Source organism: Homalodisca vitripennis, unplaced genomic scaffold, assembly GCF_021130785.1.
Source record: "Homalodisca vitripennis isolate AUS2020 unplaced genomic scaffold, UT_GWSS_2.1 ScUCBcl_3221;HRSCAF=8605, whole genome shotgun sequence".
Classification (NCBI taxonomy): domain Eukaryota; kingdom Metazoa; phylum Arthropoda; class Insecta; order Hemiptera; family Cicadellidae; genus Homalodisca; species Homalodisca vitripennis.
The window spans coordinates 40,978-58,636 of NW_025779330.1; the positions used below are offsets into that span (position 1 = coordinate 40,978).

At 33.0% G+C, this 17,659-nt stretch overlaps 1 protein-coding gene across 1 annotated transcript in view; it reads left to right on the plus strand.

The window, feature by feature from the left end:
- The window catches only part of LOC124372439 (alsin-like), a 40,113-nt gene extending 23,175 nt beyond the window's left edge, over window positions 1-16,938 (plus strand). The window contains exons 4-8 of the mRNA XM_046830840.1: window positions 7,553-7,789; window positions 12,589-12,694; window positions 13,865-14,062; window positions 15,024-15,169; window positions 16,839-16,938. Coding sequence (XP_046686796.1) covers window positions 7,553-7,789; window positions 12,589-12,694; window positions 13,865-14,062; window positions 15,024-15,169; window positions 16,839-16,938 — 787 coding nt within the window. The remainder of the gene's footprint in view (window positions 1-7,552; window positions 7,790-12,588; window positions 12,695-13,864; window positions 14,063-15,023; window positions 15,170-16,838) is intronic.
- The last annotated feature ends 721 nt before the right edge of the window (window positions 16,939-17,659 follow it).

The following is a 17,659-nucleotide window of genomic DNA, read 5'->3' on the forward strand; positions in this document are numbered from 1 at the left end:
ATGTAGGCCTTTGGAAGCGTAAAATATGACTTGAACAAACTAATGTAGCTATAGACATATCATAGAGCAAACGGGTGAGTATCGAGCAGTGGTGGGGATACTGGGAGAGGACAGTATTCAGGGGCGGAGGGGTATTTACCTCATTCTGCGTGAACTAAAATCACCCGGTGTCTTTTTTTTAAGCGGTTTACCTATAGGTGTATAACTGAATTTAAAAACACATTTGTTCAAAATATTAATACAAAATCTTGTAAAATATTACTATTTATATGAATAATTGTATTTACAGTATCATTATATTATAGAACAAGTTTTGCTGAAGCATGCATAATTACAAGTCTACAACTTATTTCATTCTTGATATATCCTGTGGATAGATGGACAAACAGACCTTTATACAGAAAAGAAATTTTCACCACTGCAGAGAAAAGAAAAAATGTGTCAGCCTAGTGAGTCACAATGCTCAGCTAATTTCCATGGTTGGACATGTATCGTCATGGAACCCAGTGTTCCTCTTGCAATATTTCAAGTCTATCGGTCAGTTTATTTTTGAGATTTAGTTCACCAGACAGACAGAAATGAAATTTGTGCAGCCTCTCAAGTGATAGGCTTAGCTAATGCTCAGTTAATAATTATCTGCTAAATGAAAAATAATTATAAATAAAACTTCAACAGTAATATTTTTAAAAGTTTTATTGAAACACTTGCATTTACTTTCAGAATTGCCTGGTAGTTAGTGCACATACAATGTGAAATCGTCTTGGTACTAAAAAGGTTGTTTGTTAAAATGTCATGGCAGTCTTCATAAGATACAATTGTTATTTTTGTTATTACGGTTTAGGAAACTTCCTCTAATCTAAACGTTTTTGAAGCTGTAAAATGTTTGATAAGAATGGTGAACGAGTTTCTCACTATTTCTATACTTAACATTTACCTGTAACATTTATTTTTATTGGAATTAAATTGATAAATTTGTGATCAAATGAGGAACGCAGTCCTAGTGGAAAAATAATAAGTACTTACCGAATTTGAAATGGTCACAATTTGTATATTTATTACAACTAAGATGTTAACAAAATTTAGGGATGGTTTTAAAATAAAAAGTGTTAAATTTGCATTGGTTTATTTAAAATGTTGTAAAACGGAAATTGTTTTGTCTTACGGTGTAACAGGTATACAACTATTTACAGATTTTAAATGGTCTTTAAAAAAGATTAACTTCGGTCTCTTACAAAAAATATTATTGGCACCATGGAGAATCGAGCGATATGTCAGTTTAGAAACTTTCAGGACTTAAATCCGAAAATTTTTTAGAAAATACATATGATAATGAGGAAAATGTTTAATTTTTCACTACTCAATTCTGGGCTCTGGGCCCCTGGGCCTGTATGTACGTAGCTGAAATAATATCAGATGCAGTAAACAATTAATCAGCATTTAACATACACTTCCAAGAAGTGTGAATCACTCAGCAATTAGAGATTAAGCTGGACCGTGCATGTTCTACTAGCACTATCCACACGATACAGCTCAGATATGGATTGTTCAGTCTTGCAGACATTTGTGTTCTTGAGTGTTAAGGTCAGTAGTTGTTTCAGTTCTGTTAATTACTCATTACCTTATCATATGAAATAATAATTTGTGTTATATGTAGTTGATCATTGTTTAATAAATTAGAACTGAATGATTTATACATTTTGATAGCATCATATTCATTTTGAATGCTGTGTTTAGCTTCAGTTCATAATATCATTTTAGTTACCATTACATGATGATAGTTCAGTTGTAAAAAAAACACCATATGGTAGTTTTATTTGGCACATTAAGTTATTTTCTTTTTTACTTGTTTTATGATTAAACATAGTTGGTTTTAACAAGAAGTTATATATGAAAAAATTAGTTATAACATTAATGCTCAGTTTGCTTGTTTTGGTGATTTTTATTTAATTAATTTCTAATAGATTGTTTAACAACTTCTCATCCAAGAAAATAAAATAATTAGATAAAACTGATTTAATGTTCCTCAAATTAACTTTTTTTGTATTTAAATGACTATCATTCAGGATGATTTTGTGTCCCATTTTCAAATCTACTCTTTTCCAAATTTCTTAAGATATTGATTTCCAGATAATACATTGTGACTAATCTCCACTAATCGTTGTCAACTTGTAAATATTTGACTTTGGTTCAGTTGAAATTTTCACTGCAAATTTGGATGTTCTATGTTGGAAATATTTTTGCAGACATAAATATAGTGTAGTACATAATTTAAAAGTAATATTTTACACTAAACATGTAGCCACAAACCATGTTTCTTCTGCATCCCATTCTTTCTCCAGATATTGAAACATTTTTTAAACAATTTAATATAACTATGCTGTCTATGTACTTGTATTACTGGTTAAAAATGGTGTTCCACATATGTTTAAGAACTAAAAGTAAGAAGTAATGTATTTACAGTACAGCATTATAAGTACCTTTTTTACTGTTATGAAACTAATTAATTGTTCTTAAATCATTTTGGTGCAAGTTAATTGCTAACTTCCGTCAGTTCAGGAAGCATACCAGGAGCATTCAATACTGGCTGGTTTATACCTTCCAGTAGAATTTATTTATACTAAGTATATTTGGTACAGCATAATCCAATGTTGTCACTTTAAAATATTTACAATACTATATTCAATTCAATTCAATTCAATTCAACTTTATTCAAGACTCATACAATGTACACATACAGTATAAATACAGAATAGCGTCAACCATTACATTACAATATCCATTTATTGGTTAAATAAATCATTAAATAAAGCAGTTTGCCTCAAAATGTCATTGAAATGATTTTACAATTCTGCTACTATTTACAATATGTCATATCAACTACTAAATTGTTGGATGAACTAAGTTACCTCAAAATATTCTTTAAATGAGTATACTGATTTTTCAATTAAAAATGATTTTAACTTTGTTTTAAATATGCTAATTTGTGAAATTTTTAGAAATGTTTTTGGAAGAAATAACAAGAATTTGGATCCTATAGCAGTGGGTTTTTTATTAAAAAGTTCTAAGTTATGTTTTGGGATTGATGGATAATTTCTATGGCGAGTGTTATAATCATGATTTGCTCCTAATTTAGGTATACTATCTTCATTTGATTTCACAAGCATTATAGTTTGAAAAATATATAGACCATATACAGTAAGGATTCTTAATTTAGAAAAAATGCTGTTTGACAGATTCATTTCGTTCCAAATTTAACATTATTCTAATAGCTTTTTTTTGTTGGTGAAGAATTCGGTCTAGATTTTTTGTTGTTGTAGCTCCATACATGCTTATACCATAAGACATGTGTGAATTGATTAGTGGCAAAATAAATAGTTTTCAAGGTTTCAATATTACATACCCTTGACATTTGTCGTAGAGCGTATAGACCAGAGGACATTTTATTTACTACATGGTCAACATGTTTATCCCAACTTAAGTGTTGGTCCAATATTAGTCCAAGAAATTTTGAATTTTCTACTTGATTCAGTTTTGAATTTTCTAGATAAATATTTGGCTTTAATTTTGATCTAGTTTGTTTTGTACAGAATGAAATAAAATTCGATTTATTTATATTTATTAGGAGATTTTTAGTGTCTGAATATTCTTTTACAGTTGTAAGACTTAGAGATGATTTAAGCTCAATTTCTTCTTGACTTTTTACCTGAAATTGTGATGTTGGTATCATCAGCGTAGAGACACACTGACCCATCCACCTGTATCACACCCGGCAACCCCCTTAAATAGCAAAGAAATAGAAGAGGGCCAAGTATAGATCCCTGTGGGACACCATGTTTTATAGTTTGAAGATTTGAATAAAAATTTTGTGTATATTTATATTTGCTGTTTAAATAACTAAAACTATTTTGAATTTGAATACATTGTTGTCGGTTTTTTTTAAATATGATTTGAACCATTCATGTTCCTTACTCTTAATATTTAAATTGTAAAGTACCTTAAGTAATTCATCGTGGGACACACTGTCAAATGCTTTGGAATAGTCAAGGAAGATTCCAATGACTTTTTCATTCCTGTCAACCAAATCTATTATTAATTCAATGAAATTAACACCTGCAGTTATCGTAGATTTTTGTGGTCGGAAACCATGTTGCTGATCATCCAATATGTGATTACTTTCCAGGTGATCCAAAAGTTGATTATATACTACTTTTTCAAAAATTTTAGGAAAACACAGGTAATAAAGATATAGGTCTGTAACTTGTTGGACTATTTAAATCCCCCTTTTTATAGAGTGGAACAACTTTAGCAATTTTTAATTTGGATGGGAAAAAGCCAGATATTAATGATGAAATTGATTATGTGGGTTAATGGTTTGGAGATTAGCGGAAAAGACTGTTTAATGATAGTGATTGGTATATCATCAATTCCTGTTGAGAATTTATTTTCAAAAGCCATTACAATCGCTTTTAAAATTCTTTCATCAACCTCTTTAAATTTGAAAAAAATTGAGGCTTGAGGTGGTTTTTCATGACCCGATTGATTAACAAAATCTTTCTGAATATTTGGAAGCACAAATCTATCAACAACATTTATAAAAAAATCATTAAATATATTACCAACAAGAATTGGGTCTGATATGGATGTGCCATCCCGGACTAATTGTAATGTTATCAGTGATCTTGGCGCCATTGTTGATTTCAGATTTGATAATTTTCCAAGTTGATTTCGACTTATTTGTAGATTTCTTAATTTTACTGTCAAAAAACCTTTTTTTGTCGTTGTTTATTTGAATTTTATTTTCAATTTTTAGTTGCTTAATTAATTGTTTTAAATCATTAGTTTTCCAAACCCTATATGTTTTCTCCAATTGCGCAATTTTTTCCTTTTTAATCTTTACATCATCTGAAATCCCAACTATTTAGGTTTTTCTCTTTTTCAACAGATAATAATTTAGGAAAGCTAATTTCAAAAACATGAACAAATATTGAGTAAAAAACATCATACTTAGTTTCTACGCTAGCCTGGTAAACTTCTAACCAATTTTCACTAGCCAATAGCCTTAAAAATAAATCTGTGTTAGTTTTTTGAAAACTTTCTACAATACCTTTTATTCACACAATGAAGAGTATTTTGTACACCAAAAATTTCAAACAATTGCCCATCATGGTCTGATATACATGTTATAAGGCCAGATGTTTTTTAATTTCTTAGTTGTAATATTAGTGAGGAAGTTATCTATGCTGGTTTCTGACTCGGAGGTAACTCTAGTAGGAAAATTTACTTTATAAACTAAGTTATAAGAATTTAAAATACTAACAAAGTTCCTATATGTATTGTCTTTGTTCAACACATTGATGTTAAAATCTCCTGCTATGATAATATTCTTGAATTTATCATTTAATGTATTACATAACAAATCAAGTCTACCTAGAAAAGATTCAAGTAGCCCTTGCTGTGGGGATCTATAAATACATGCTAAAATAAATGAAAATGTATTTACAGTAATTTCTGATAAGCAACATTCAAATTCTTTTTCGGCTGTAAGATCTTGGACTTCAGGAATTAATAATTTTTTACTTTTAATGTTACTTCTAACTAAGATCAATACACCACCACCAAGTGAGATAGACCTTGTAAAAAATGAACATATTTTATAATTTGGAATATTTAGATACAGGATTTCTGCTTCAGTCATTTTATGTTCAGATATTGCTACTACATCTGGTTGGATTTCTTCTAAATTAATTTTTAATATATTAATACGTGATGATAAGTGTTGAACATTTTGATGTAATATTTTTAATGGTTGAAGTTGAATGTTGTCAAAATTTTGTTTATTTTTGGAATTTAGTTTGATATTGGTTTCAGTATATTTTAAATGATGGTAGTTTTTCATCCCTGATAGTGTAAAATGATTACTGTTATTTGAACTTAATAGTGCATTATTATGAGCCAGATCAATAACATTCAAACTATTATATCTATATGCAGAACAGTTTTCATTGTCATAAAAAGTTTAGTTTAAACCTGAAAAAGATGAACAAAAATCACTGACACCATATTGCCCATGATTCACCTCACTTTGTTCTAATAACTATATATCTATCTATATAGATATGACGTGCATATATATATCTATGTTCCAATAACTGTCAATAATATTTGTCAATAACTGTACCATATTCTTTCAGGAATCCCTTTGTTCAAAACACTGTACTTAGTTTACCAATGTGAAAATGCATCCAAGATGCTCTTGATAAGGTAGTAATTTAACTTATTGTTTGAAATATCTTCAAATAAAAGTGCTTTCAATTTATCCTCTTGAATTTTTTGTAGTAGTTTTGCCCTCACCTGAATCAAAAGAGTGTTTGTGCAGGAATGAGGACATGGCAGAGTACAATATGTTGGACAGCGAAATTCCACTGCACGTCATGTGTTGTGGTGACTTCATATCCATAAAATGTGTTTGTGCAGGAATGAGGACATGGCAAAGTACGATATGTTGGACAGCGAGATTCCGCTGCACGTCATGTGTTGTGGTGACTTCCTATACATAAAATGTGTTTGTGCAGGAATGAGGACATGGCAGAGTACGATATGTTGGACAGCGAGATTCCACTGCACGTCATGTGTTGTGGTGACTTCATATCCATAAAATGTGTTTGTGCAGGAATGAGGACATGGCAGAGTACGATATGTTGGACAGCGAAATTCCACTGCACGTCATGTGTTGTGGTGACTTCATATCCATAAAATGTGTTTGTGCAGGAATGAGGACATGGCAGAGTACGATATGTTGGACAGCGAGATTCCGCTGCACGTCATGTGTTGTGGTGACTTCCTATACATAAAATGTGTTTGTGCAGGAATGAGGACATGGCAGAGTACGATATGTTGGACAGCGAGATTCCACTGCACGTCATGTGTTGTGGTGACTTCATATCCATAAAATGTGTTTGTGCAGGAATGAGGACATGGCAGAGTACGATATGTTGGACAGCGAGATTCCACTGCACGTCATGTGTTGTGGTGACTTCATATCCATAAAATGTGTTTGTACAGGAATGAGGACATGGCAGAGTACGATATGTTGGACAGCGAGATTCCACTGCACGTCATGTGTTGTGGTGACTTCATATCCATAAAATGTGTTTGTGCAGGAATGAGGACATGGCAGAGTACGATATGTTGGACAGCGAGATTCCACTGCACGTCATGTGTTGTGGTGACTTCATATCCATAAAATGTGTTTGTACAGGAATGAGGACATGGCAGAGTACGATATGTTGGACAGCGAGATTCCGCTGCACGTCATGTGTTGTGGTGACTTCCTATCCATAAAATGTGTTTGTACAGGAATGAGGACATGGCAGAGTACGATATGTTGGACAGCGAGATTCCACTGCACGTCATGTGTTGTGGTGACTTCATATCCATAAAATGTGTTTGTGCAGGAATGAGGACATGGCAGAGTACGATATGTTGGACAGCGAGATTCCGCTGCACGTCATGTGTTGTGGTGACTTCATATCCATAAAATGTGTTTGTGCAGGAATGAGGACATGGCAGAGTACGATATGTTGGACAGCGAGATTCCACTGCACGTCATGTGTTGTGGTGACTTCACCTGTATCGTGGCCGGCTCACTTGACAGTGATGTAGCCTCCAGCACGGACCTCGCTAGCGAGCAGTGCTTCTTGGAGGAGATGCTCACAGTGCAAACCTCGGTCCTCAAACCACTAGCGAGGAAGTCTAACCTAGATGACATCATTGCTAACTTGTGTTCCAAGTGAGTATTTAAAGATAGTCAGGTCCTTTCTCCTGGTGTACAGGCAACAACAGTGTTTTTGTGCTGAAGTATTAAATTTATAAAATTGTATTTACACTTGTACAATTACTGTCGCATAATGCGAACAAGGATTACTTACTTACTTTACTTTTGTTTCCCCGCAGGAAGTTGGAGCCCATCTTAGGGCTTCTGCAGGTCCAAAACTTGCCCTGTATAGGAGGGACAGTGTTTAGGGTAGGGTAGGGTGGGGTGTTCCAGCCCTTTACAATGATCAAAAAATTGTTCCATGCTATAGAAGGATTGATCTATTAGGAAATTTTTTAGCTCACTCTTGAATTTTTTGTTACAATTGATTGTTCTTATTATTAGTGGTAAAACTTGATAAATTTTTATTCCAGAGAAATTTGGTTTTTTTTTCCAAAAAGAGTAAGCCAATGTTGCATTGAGAAATTGTTCTTAAATCTAGTATTGTAATTATGACTATTGTTTATAAATTCTAAGTTTTGAGATTTTATGTACCAGGCACATTCATAAATATATAGACATGGAACTATTAATATTTTTAGGTTTTTGAAGTGATCACTACAATGTGAGCGGGGAGGCAGGCCCAACATGGCTCTGATGGCCTTTTTTTGCCAAGTAAAAATTCGTTTGAGATTTGAGGCTGAGCCCCCCCACAGGATGATTGAGTAAGAGATGTGAGACTCAAACAAACAGTGGTATACAGATTTTTCCAATTGGTTGTTTTTGAGTTTTGCAAGGTTTCGAAGGACAAAAACGCCTTTGGCTAATTTGCTTTCAATTTTGACCAACTGTTCATTCCAGTCCAACCCATCATCCAATATCACCCCCAGCAGTTCTGCTGATTTTGTGACATCCATCTCCCTGTCACCTATGCACAAGCTAGGAGTCCCAGGAATTTTTTGAATTTTTCTTTTGTTTTGTTTGGATGCAGATGCATTTTGTTTTTTCTTGATTGAGTTTGAGGTGGTTTGTTTCAAAAAATTGGGCTAGATTGTTTGCTTTGATGAAGGATTCTAATTCCAGGACTCCACAATCTCTGTGCCTGGTAACTAGGGTAGTGTCATCAGCGAACATGTAAAGATTTTCCACTGGAATCTTACTGGTTATGTTGTTTACATAAACCAGGAAAAGCAAAGGGCCCAGGATTGAACCTTGTGGCACGCCATTTCGGATCAAACTGGGTCGTGAAAGTGTGGATTTAATTTTGAATTTGGTTGTGCTGAGAACCTCCACTACCTGATACCTATTGGTCAAGTATGAGGTTAGCTATGCGATGGCAGAATTTTGAACGCCCAGTGCTGATAATTTCTTCAACAAAATGACCGCATTGACACAGTCGAAGGCCTTCGATAGGTCAGCAAAACAGCCGAATACCGTCTCACCAGCCTCGACCGCATCAATACAACCATTTACAAAATCAATTAAGGCCAGTTTGGTTGATTTGGATTTTCTGAAGCCATACTGCCTCTCCACCAGGAGTTTATTTTCCTCCAGGTAGAGAGTCAGCTGGTCACAGATTACCCTCTCCAATGATTTTGGATACTGCCGAAGGAGCGATACTGGACGATAGTTGTAGACATCGGACTCATCACCCTTCTTTTTGAAAAGAGGCCTCACCTTGGTATTATCTTTCCACCTGCTGGTAAATTTTTCTAACACCGCCAGATATGATTTAAATGGGTTTTTTTAACTGTTATAAGTTACTATTATGGTTATGATTTAATAATAAATGCGTTGCAAAAACATAAAATAACACAAATCAAGTGGTTTATTTTAATAGTGAAGACAAAAAGCAAAAGGGTATTTTCAGTCTGGCACATTTATAGAAGAATACACTGATCCCGTCAACTTACACCCAAGCCAACTACCGTTAATTTGAGGTGGGCCCTCTCTCTAACTTTACCACAGACCAGTGACCCTCAACTCCAATGCCAACTCTTGTGTCTGAGAGTAGTGCCTTAGACAACACAGTCATCCTGGCTTGATGTCTTGGATCTGCAGATAGATAGATCACTTATGATTTTGCTCATTCACTTATCACTTGGGTATCGCTCTAATACGTCAAAATTAAAGTTGTAGTGTGAATAGGGTTAAATGCGAGAATTTATTACAGAGCGTTGCTGGTTGTTGTGGGAATCAAGGCAAAATCTGTTCACGTAACACTAATATCTTGTCAATGTTTATAATTGAAATTCTAATATCCAACACTGTCTTCCAATTCTCGTGTACAACTGTCCTACACTGTCACATCATGACACTGCTTGTTTGCCCGTATAGACCAGCAGTTTTTACTGTCAGGCACAAAACTTGCGCAATATCTTTTCCAATGTAAAACATAGCTTAACTATTGTCATCAGTCAACACTGCCTGGCATTTTAGAAATGATACATGCAAAAACTAACAAAGCAATTTTTAGGCAAAACGTATAGTTTAAGGAATGTGCTTTAGATTTTTTAATGATTAATATAATAGTTCAGAATTACATAATATTTATGTTTATTTTACAGATTACAATTTTTCTTTAATCATTATCGCATGTATTGTTTTTAATGTAACAATTTAAAATTTTTTTATTAAATTTGAAGTAATTCAGTGGTACTAAAAAGTTGGTAGTACATTTTCAAAATATGCATTACAAAAGTTATCTTGTTGGTAACAAGTTTACAGAATGGGAATGGGAAGTTTACTTGCATGTTTACAACATGCAAGTTGTTGTTTGCATGTTTAGTTATGGTTTTAACTATAAGCTGTCCTAAGTATTGGAAAGTTTTCTCTGAATATGTTATGCTATTATTTCACCTTCCTTCATGATTTTACATTATATCAAGAGATATAAAAAGTGTTATGTCTTCAGACTTGTAAAACTATTTTCTCATGAAGCTTCTGTAATAATTAACACATATACAGAAATTCATGTTATAATACATACAAAAATACTTGGAAAGTAAAACTTTTTCAAAACATGGCGTTTTTGTGTTTAACACATACATTATGTACTGTTATAAAGGTTAAAATATAAGTTGTATTAAGTTTTAACCCTCCGAGCGTCCATCATATTTTATGAAGTGCACACCTATTTTGTGAGTTTTTGCAGGCTCTCCTTGTAAGATCTATAATAAATCTAAATATTAACTTAAATATAAAGTGTTATACACCATTTTTTCTGCAAAGAACTGAGCTTTCAGACTGTATAACTATAAAGTTAGAAAAATAATTCTCTTACCTTAGAAGTAAAGAAATTTAAAAAAACAGTAGCAGTCGTGGGACTGCCGATAGAAGTGAAAACGGAACTATTAAGTTGAGAGTAATTAACAGTACGTTATAGTAGCAGTACATCTGTAATTGTAAATGTGACGCGTTTTTAATTTTCCCAATTTTAAAATCCACGACTGGATTTTAACTGTATAGGTTATACGGCGATTTGACCGGTATTAGCGTCGTAAAATGAATTTAAAGAGATGAATGTTTCATAGTCGAAATTTTCGACGATGACGTTTAGTGAAAGTCTGAGTCGTCGAAAATATCGACGATGGACGCTCGGAGGGTTAAAATACTCTTTATCATACCTATAGTTCTTCGTAAACATCACAATATAACAAAAATTAAGATTTGAGTGAATGTTATTATATATTTTTTTCAACATGTCTGAAAATTTGGATTCAGAATCAATTATAAGATATTCCCGCTATCTGAAAATTTGAATGTCCAAGAGCAAAAATGTTAAAAGAATCATCATTGTAAAAATTCACAAAATGATTACTTATGTATTAGTTTGTTGCCAAGCAACAAAATGGTATGTTTTGTTTTGTTTTGTTAACGTAAAATGAACATATTTTTGCTATGAAAGGTATATAAAGCACAATATTACTAGAGAATGTTCTGCTCTGTTGTCCACTGAAAAATGTTATGTTAATTATTGTAACTGCTCTCTCTTGTTTGTTTATTGTTGTTCAATTTTATAAACCTACCTAGTAATATTTTTTAATATAATTTATTTTTATTTCATTTCCAGTTTAATCTTTCAGTAGTAAAAACTGGAAGACAATATGTTAAAATACAAAAGTGGTAGAGAAAGTTTTTCTAAAGGTGTACATTTGGCAATAAAATAGAACGACACTTTTCTCTCATGAATTGATAAAATAGCTTGGCACTAGAAAAAATTGAAGAAACTGGCTGGTTCAAGAAACAGATTTTTAATAACCAGATATACAAAATCACTGAAGAGATACGATAAATTCTTAAAGGTTGAATGATGAATGAAGTGATGTTAAAAAATCAAGGAACAATATAGTTATGTATGCAATAAAATTTTCCTAATCTGACTTTTCTCATATATCACTAGTTCATTTAAAACTTTTTTTATCTCTGGACTGTTGTAAATTCTGCAAAAAAACCTATGTAAAAGGATTAACTCTTATAGTCCCAATGCCTGTATGTACAGACATTTATGAGAAAACTTCTACTGCAATCATTTTTAATGTATTATAAATTTTGTTGTATATAAACAATAAAAAATGAACCAGATTAAAAGAAAATATATTCATAGTAATATTGTAAGATTAATCAGCTGTTTAGTTTTTAAATTTAGTCCAAAACAACACAAAAAATGTAGCTTTCTAAAAGGATTAATACTACTTTTATAGTTTTTAAAAACATTAATCAAAACTTTTTATTTTTGTGTTCGATTTTTTTTTCCAAGTAATATATTTTATAGTGAAATATGTTTTTTAAAGTGTTATTTCTCTTGATAATATTAATTGTATGAAATGTTGCAGATACACAGATCTGTTACAACTAACTTGCCGTAAATGTGACGTCCATGTCTCAAGGCAACGAGCAGTTTTCAAACTGCTACAGGATCACATGGATGAGTATTTACAGGTTAGTACATTGTAAGGATATTGAATAGATATTCCTGTTGGAGTTGTGACAAAACAAGTTTCAACATTTTTCATTATATATGTTCATGTTTAAATAGGTTTATAATTTTGTTCAGAAATTATAAACATTTTTTATTCAGTACATAGATGTGTAGGTATGTTCTACATCGTACCAGTCTGTAGTAATGGTATCTGTACTAGGGCGTAATGGCATTAAATAATATTTTTTTAACTTGAATAAATTTAAGTTTTTGAAATGGAATTAATGTCCCTTTATAGTCACTTAACAGCCCAAAGTTGTTGATTAGTGAAAGTATCATTAAGTTATCAATTAATAGTCAAATTAAGAACATTAAATGGCCTTAGCTAATAACTTCCTCACAGAGCCACATTTTGTGAAAATAAATTCTGTTCCAGTCCTGTGGAACTAAATTGTTTAGTTTCTAATATCATAAAAAAATATAAAATCACTTGTTTAAAAATGTTTTATCCTCTAATAATTCAAAATTGTAAAACAAATTTTTAAGAATATACATTATAACCAACATTATCAGATGACAGATAGAGATGAGGTTAATCATCAATAAAAAGAAGAAGACAATACAGGCGATAGTATTCCTAAAATTTTCATTCTTGTGGGATGAAGATCTTGGAAGTAGCTATAGGTTACATCAAAATGCAAGGGGAGAGCACAGCCCCCTCTTGACGAAATATTTATTCAGTATAATATTATAACATTGCAGCAAAAGAAAGAAGCCAAGAGCTTATAGCAAAAAATCAATCAGACATTTTTGAAACATAATATTGTGTGTAGTTTGTATTTAATGTAAGGGACATAAATAACACTAATTAATTGTGTGAACAAACTGTTGTTATTAATCAATATTGAGTTTTTCTTATCTCTAATCTCCATGTTTTATCATATCTAAGGGAGTCCCGATTCTGTTTACTTCAGTTAATTAGACAGACTTCTACTGTATCTCAGTCTTCGAGTTTCTTATGCCATGAGTGTAAGGGAAATACTCCAAAGTCGAGAAAAACTGTGATCAGGAAACACTTACTACTGACTAGCTGTCGGGTTTCACTTCTCAATTATTGTTGAAAGAATACAGTTGGACTGACTAATCATCAAAATAGATTTAGATATTAAACATCTGTTGTGGCCATGCAGGTGTATGATGTCTATTTGGGCGCGGTCCCTGCGATTATGATCGCCATGAGCGGGTTCTCACAACTAGCTCGTGTCGTAGACATCCCTCCCAGGCTGGTGGCCATCTTCTCCGACAGGCTACCGTCTCGCAAGACTTCCCCTGAGGCAATACTCACTTGCGCTTTCACACATCCCCTCAACAGGGTCTCTGTTTACAAGGTAAGCATTGGACATTCCAAAATTGTCTTTTCAGAATTGGATTTATATTCTTTACAGTAAGTTATGTACTACATTGTCAATTCAATCCAGTTGTTGTACAGGACATTAATAACTATCCAGAAGTGACTAGTTAGTAGGTTGTATTCAGTTTCAAAGTGATCCAATGGTACGTTGTTTGTGAATGTTGAGTTTAGCTCCAGTTCACCTTCTTCTTACATGCAGGTATCTGAAATATGATGCTGTCACAGACTTGACTCCTGAAATCTGGAGTCATGTTCATCTGAAAGAAATCCAAAAATAGTCGGTGACAAAGAACAGTATTTTAAACATGAAAATATCAACTCATGACAAAAATTATTGATAATCTAGATGGAGTAAAGCTGACTACTAGAATAAAACTAAATAGGACATGCTTTGATAAGTTTGTACGAGTCATACAGAGCACATGAAACACAGCCATTGTCCACTTTCTGCCAACCATGGCCAGTTAATGTGGTTTCTTACAAGAAAAGCCTGCTGGTTAAAAGTCATTGGCACTTTTTTCCAAGAAGCTAGTTGAAATATGGTCTGTTAAAAATCTAATGTACATAAAATGTTCTTAAACTAGCCTAATGTGCAAAAGAGTTACAAAGGTTTTGTTTACCAATTCCTCCTAGATACCTCATTCATTAATTTTATCCAATTAGTACGTACAATATTAGTATATTGCTCTACAAACTAATGTCCATATAAATACCACATCAGGTTAGAGCCAGCAAAGGAATCACTGATTGTAATGGAAGCTCATTTCAATGTAAGTATCATTGAGTGTGTATGTGGTGTGTGGACATTTAATCTCTTTAACAATCATCAACTAGGATAATATCTGCTATTAGACACCTGTTGGCTAATGAAGTACCAGTTCATTCACTGTAAGGATTTGTATAATAGCTGTTTCTCTGAAACTTGCCAATATTGCCAGATGATGCTGTCGCGTGGACAGAGCCCTGTGCCTCCAGAAGCGCTCAAGTGGGAACAGTTCTGTGACAAACAAGACACGATGCGCAAGCAGGCCGACAGCACCAGGATGTTCTGGGAGAGTTGTGGCAGACTTGTGGATATCCTCAGGTATCTATCTAAATACATCTCTACTAGAAAATAAGTTAAATAAACTGTAGAGTTCCAAGCATTGCTTGTTTTATATAGTATTAAAATTTATAAATTTCAAGTAATGAGCTGCAAAGAAGGGTATATATACAGTTTACTATCAAAAATTAATATTTTGTTAGGCTAAGCGTAACCATGATGTAATGTAGTAAAAATTAAAAAGCTTACAAATCCATATAGGAAACTGGTAACTCAAAGGAACTGAATTTAAGTGATGGATGATTTATGGGAAACATATTGTAAGGTACATTTTATATTCAGGATGACTGTAAGACGGATGAATAAGTATAACTTAGTTTTAGTTTCTTGAGATTGATTCATAACAATTTGATAATAAATAGTCTAATGATAATAAAAATTAAAGAAATCATGCAATAAATAAAATTGGCACTTAAAATACAGTAAAAATCTGTATATATGGTTGTTTTTGTATGTACGGTGACCCTTGGCAAGGACTGTTTTGAGGAAAGCTTTTATAAAACACAGAGGTTTAATATAGCCTCAATATCTTAGCAAGTTTTGTCAGGTATTCATGAATTGAGCATTCTAAAAAATACTCATAGTGGAACCCATAACAAATGTATACTGATATGTTTATTGTATAATTATTTTGGCAGCCTATGCTTTAAAATTACTTATCATCAGACAAAAAAGAAATATTGTTTATGCAGCGATGGATTTTACTGTTCCAGGCTGCCATTTTTACAACTTTATTATAGTTTTGAGATAACGTTTACAATCCCATACGCTTTTCTATAGAACATTAATTTTTAGTACCTAATGTAAAAAATCAACAAGCACGTCACGGGAAACAAGTATTGCCAGTTTGTTTATTCACTCCACCATAACTGTAATCAGCTGACTGAACCGCAAATACTGTCAATATTCAGCAAAATAAACAACTAGAACGAAAACAATAAAATAAGTGATTCTTGTTTTGTTTATATGCCTGTAGTGGTTTATTATTTTTTCAAAGTAATTCGAGAACTGGTCTCAGGATAGAATGACAGGCCGGGCTGATCTAGACATCAAACCATACAATGTAGTGGTAAGTTGTTGCGTCCGTGTATGTCAAACTATAATATTGAAATACATCAGACAATTCCTAATTCCATTCTTACACCACCCAAATAGTCCGAGACTTCTGTAGCCTCTTTCACAAGGTTTCATGTCGTCCAGTGACCTATAACAAACACCAGGTGGCATGTAAATGTGTCAGCTTCAAATTTATTCAAATTTTACTAATGGAAATTTCTACTATCAAGAACTATAGTAAATTTAAAGTAAGCTGAAGCTAAAGACTCATTGTGTGTCACCCTAAGGGAGGATCCTTTGTCATCATACACTACCAGTTCTCATGTCAATTGACCACAGATTTCAACACACTTCAGAAGTCACAGAACCTAACCTCCAAATTGTTGGATTATGGGGCAAATCATCAGTTTCAATTATGTGTATTATTTTATTTACATAACTGCAGAGCGCACTAATTTAAACTGGCTGAATAAGCAGGTATAATTTAAATCATTATTTTCCTGTGCTGCATTCAAGTTACTGACAGCAGAGATAAACATGAGTTGCAAATCGATGAAGAATGATCGAATTCGTGTTGCGTTGTCATGTTACACAGGACACCTCAGCGGAGACTGATGAGAGAGTCGAGGTCACATCCGCTGACGGTCCAGAATGTCTCCAGGTTCTCCAGTCAGTGGTTGATTACTGCTGTCTGATGCTCTTGTGTACATCTGTGGAGCGACACAGACAGTCTACAACCTGGGACACTCTGTGGGTGGAGACGATGCCTGACAATGATACAATCCAGGTACACAGTGCAGTTAACTGTTCATTATTTACAATCTTTAATTAATTTTTTCACGTTTGCTATGCAAGTACGCATCACCCTATTGAATACGGCAGAATATAAGAGAAATAAATTAAATGGAACATAGATACATAACGTTTGTCTGGAAGGATAACTGATGCTGCTATCACACCACTAAGAACTAAGCAGTTGTCATCTGCAGGTATTTACAGTGGGTAGGAGATCCTTAAGATTATTTCAATCATATGGTTTTGGCATTATAGGTTGCCTCAGGGAGCTCTTCCTGTCTTCTTACGTTTCTTCTTCTTAATTTTTCCATATTTCAGTGTGGTAAATCGTGTTGGTCAAAGAATTTCCAATTATGTTTTGCCAGAAAGATTTCAGCATTGAAAATTAAGAGCTATTGGTAACATTCCAAAGCCTTTGGTAATGATGATTTAGGCAGTTTTTTTTCCAGTGATATATGATTCACATCCAGACAGAATTGTAATATGCAGAACATCCTGAATTTATCGAATATGTTTGTCCAATTTTAAAAAAACCATTCATTTGACTTTATAGAAACTTGAACAAAATACAGGAACTTCCAAAAACAGATGTTTGCTAAATATGACTTTAAATGAATCCAA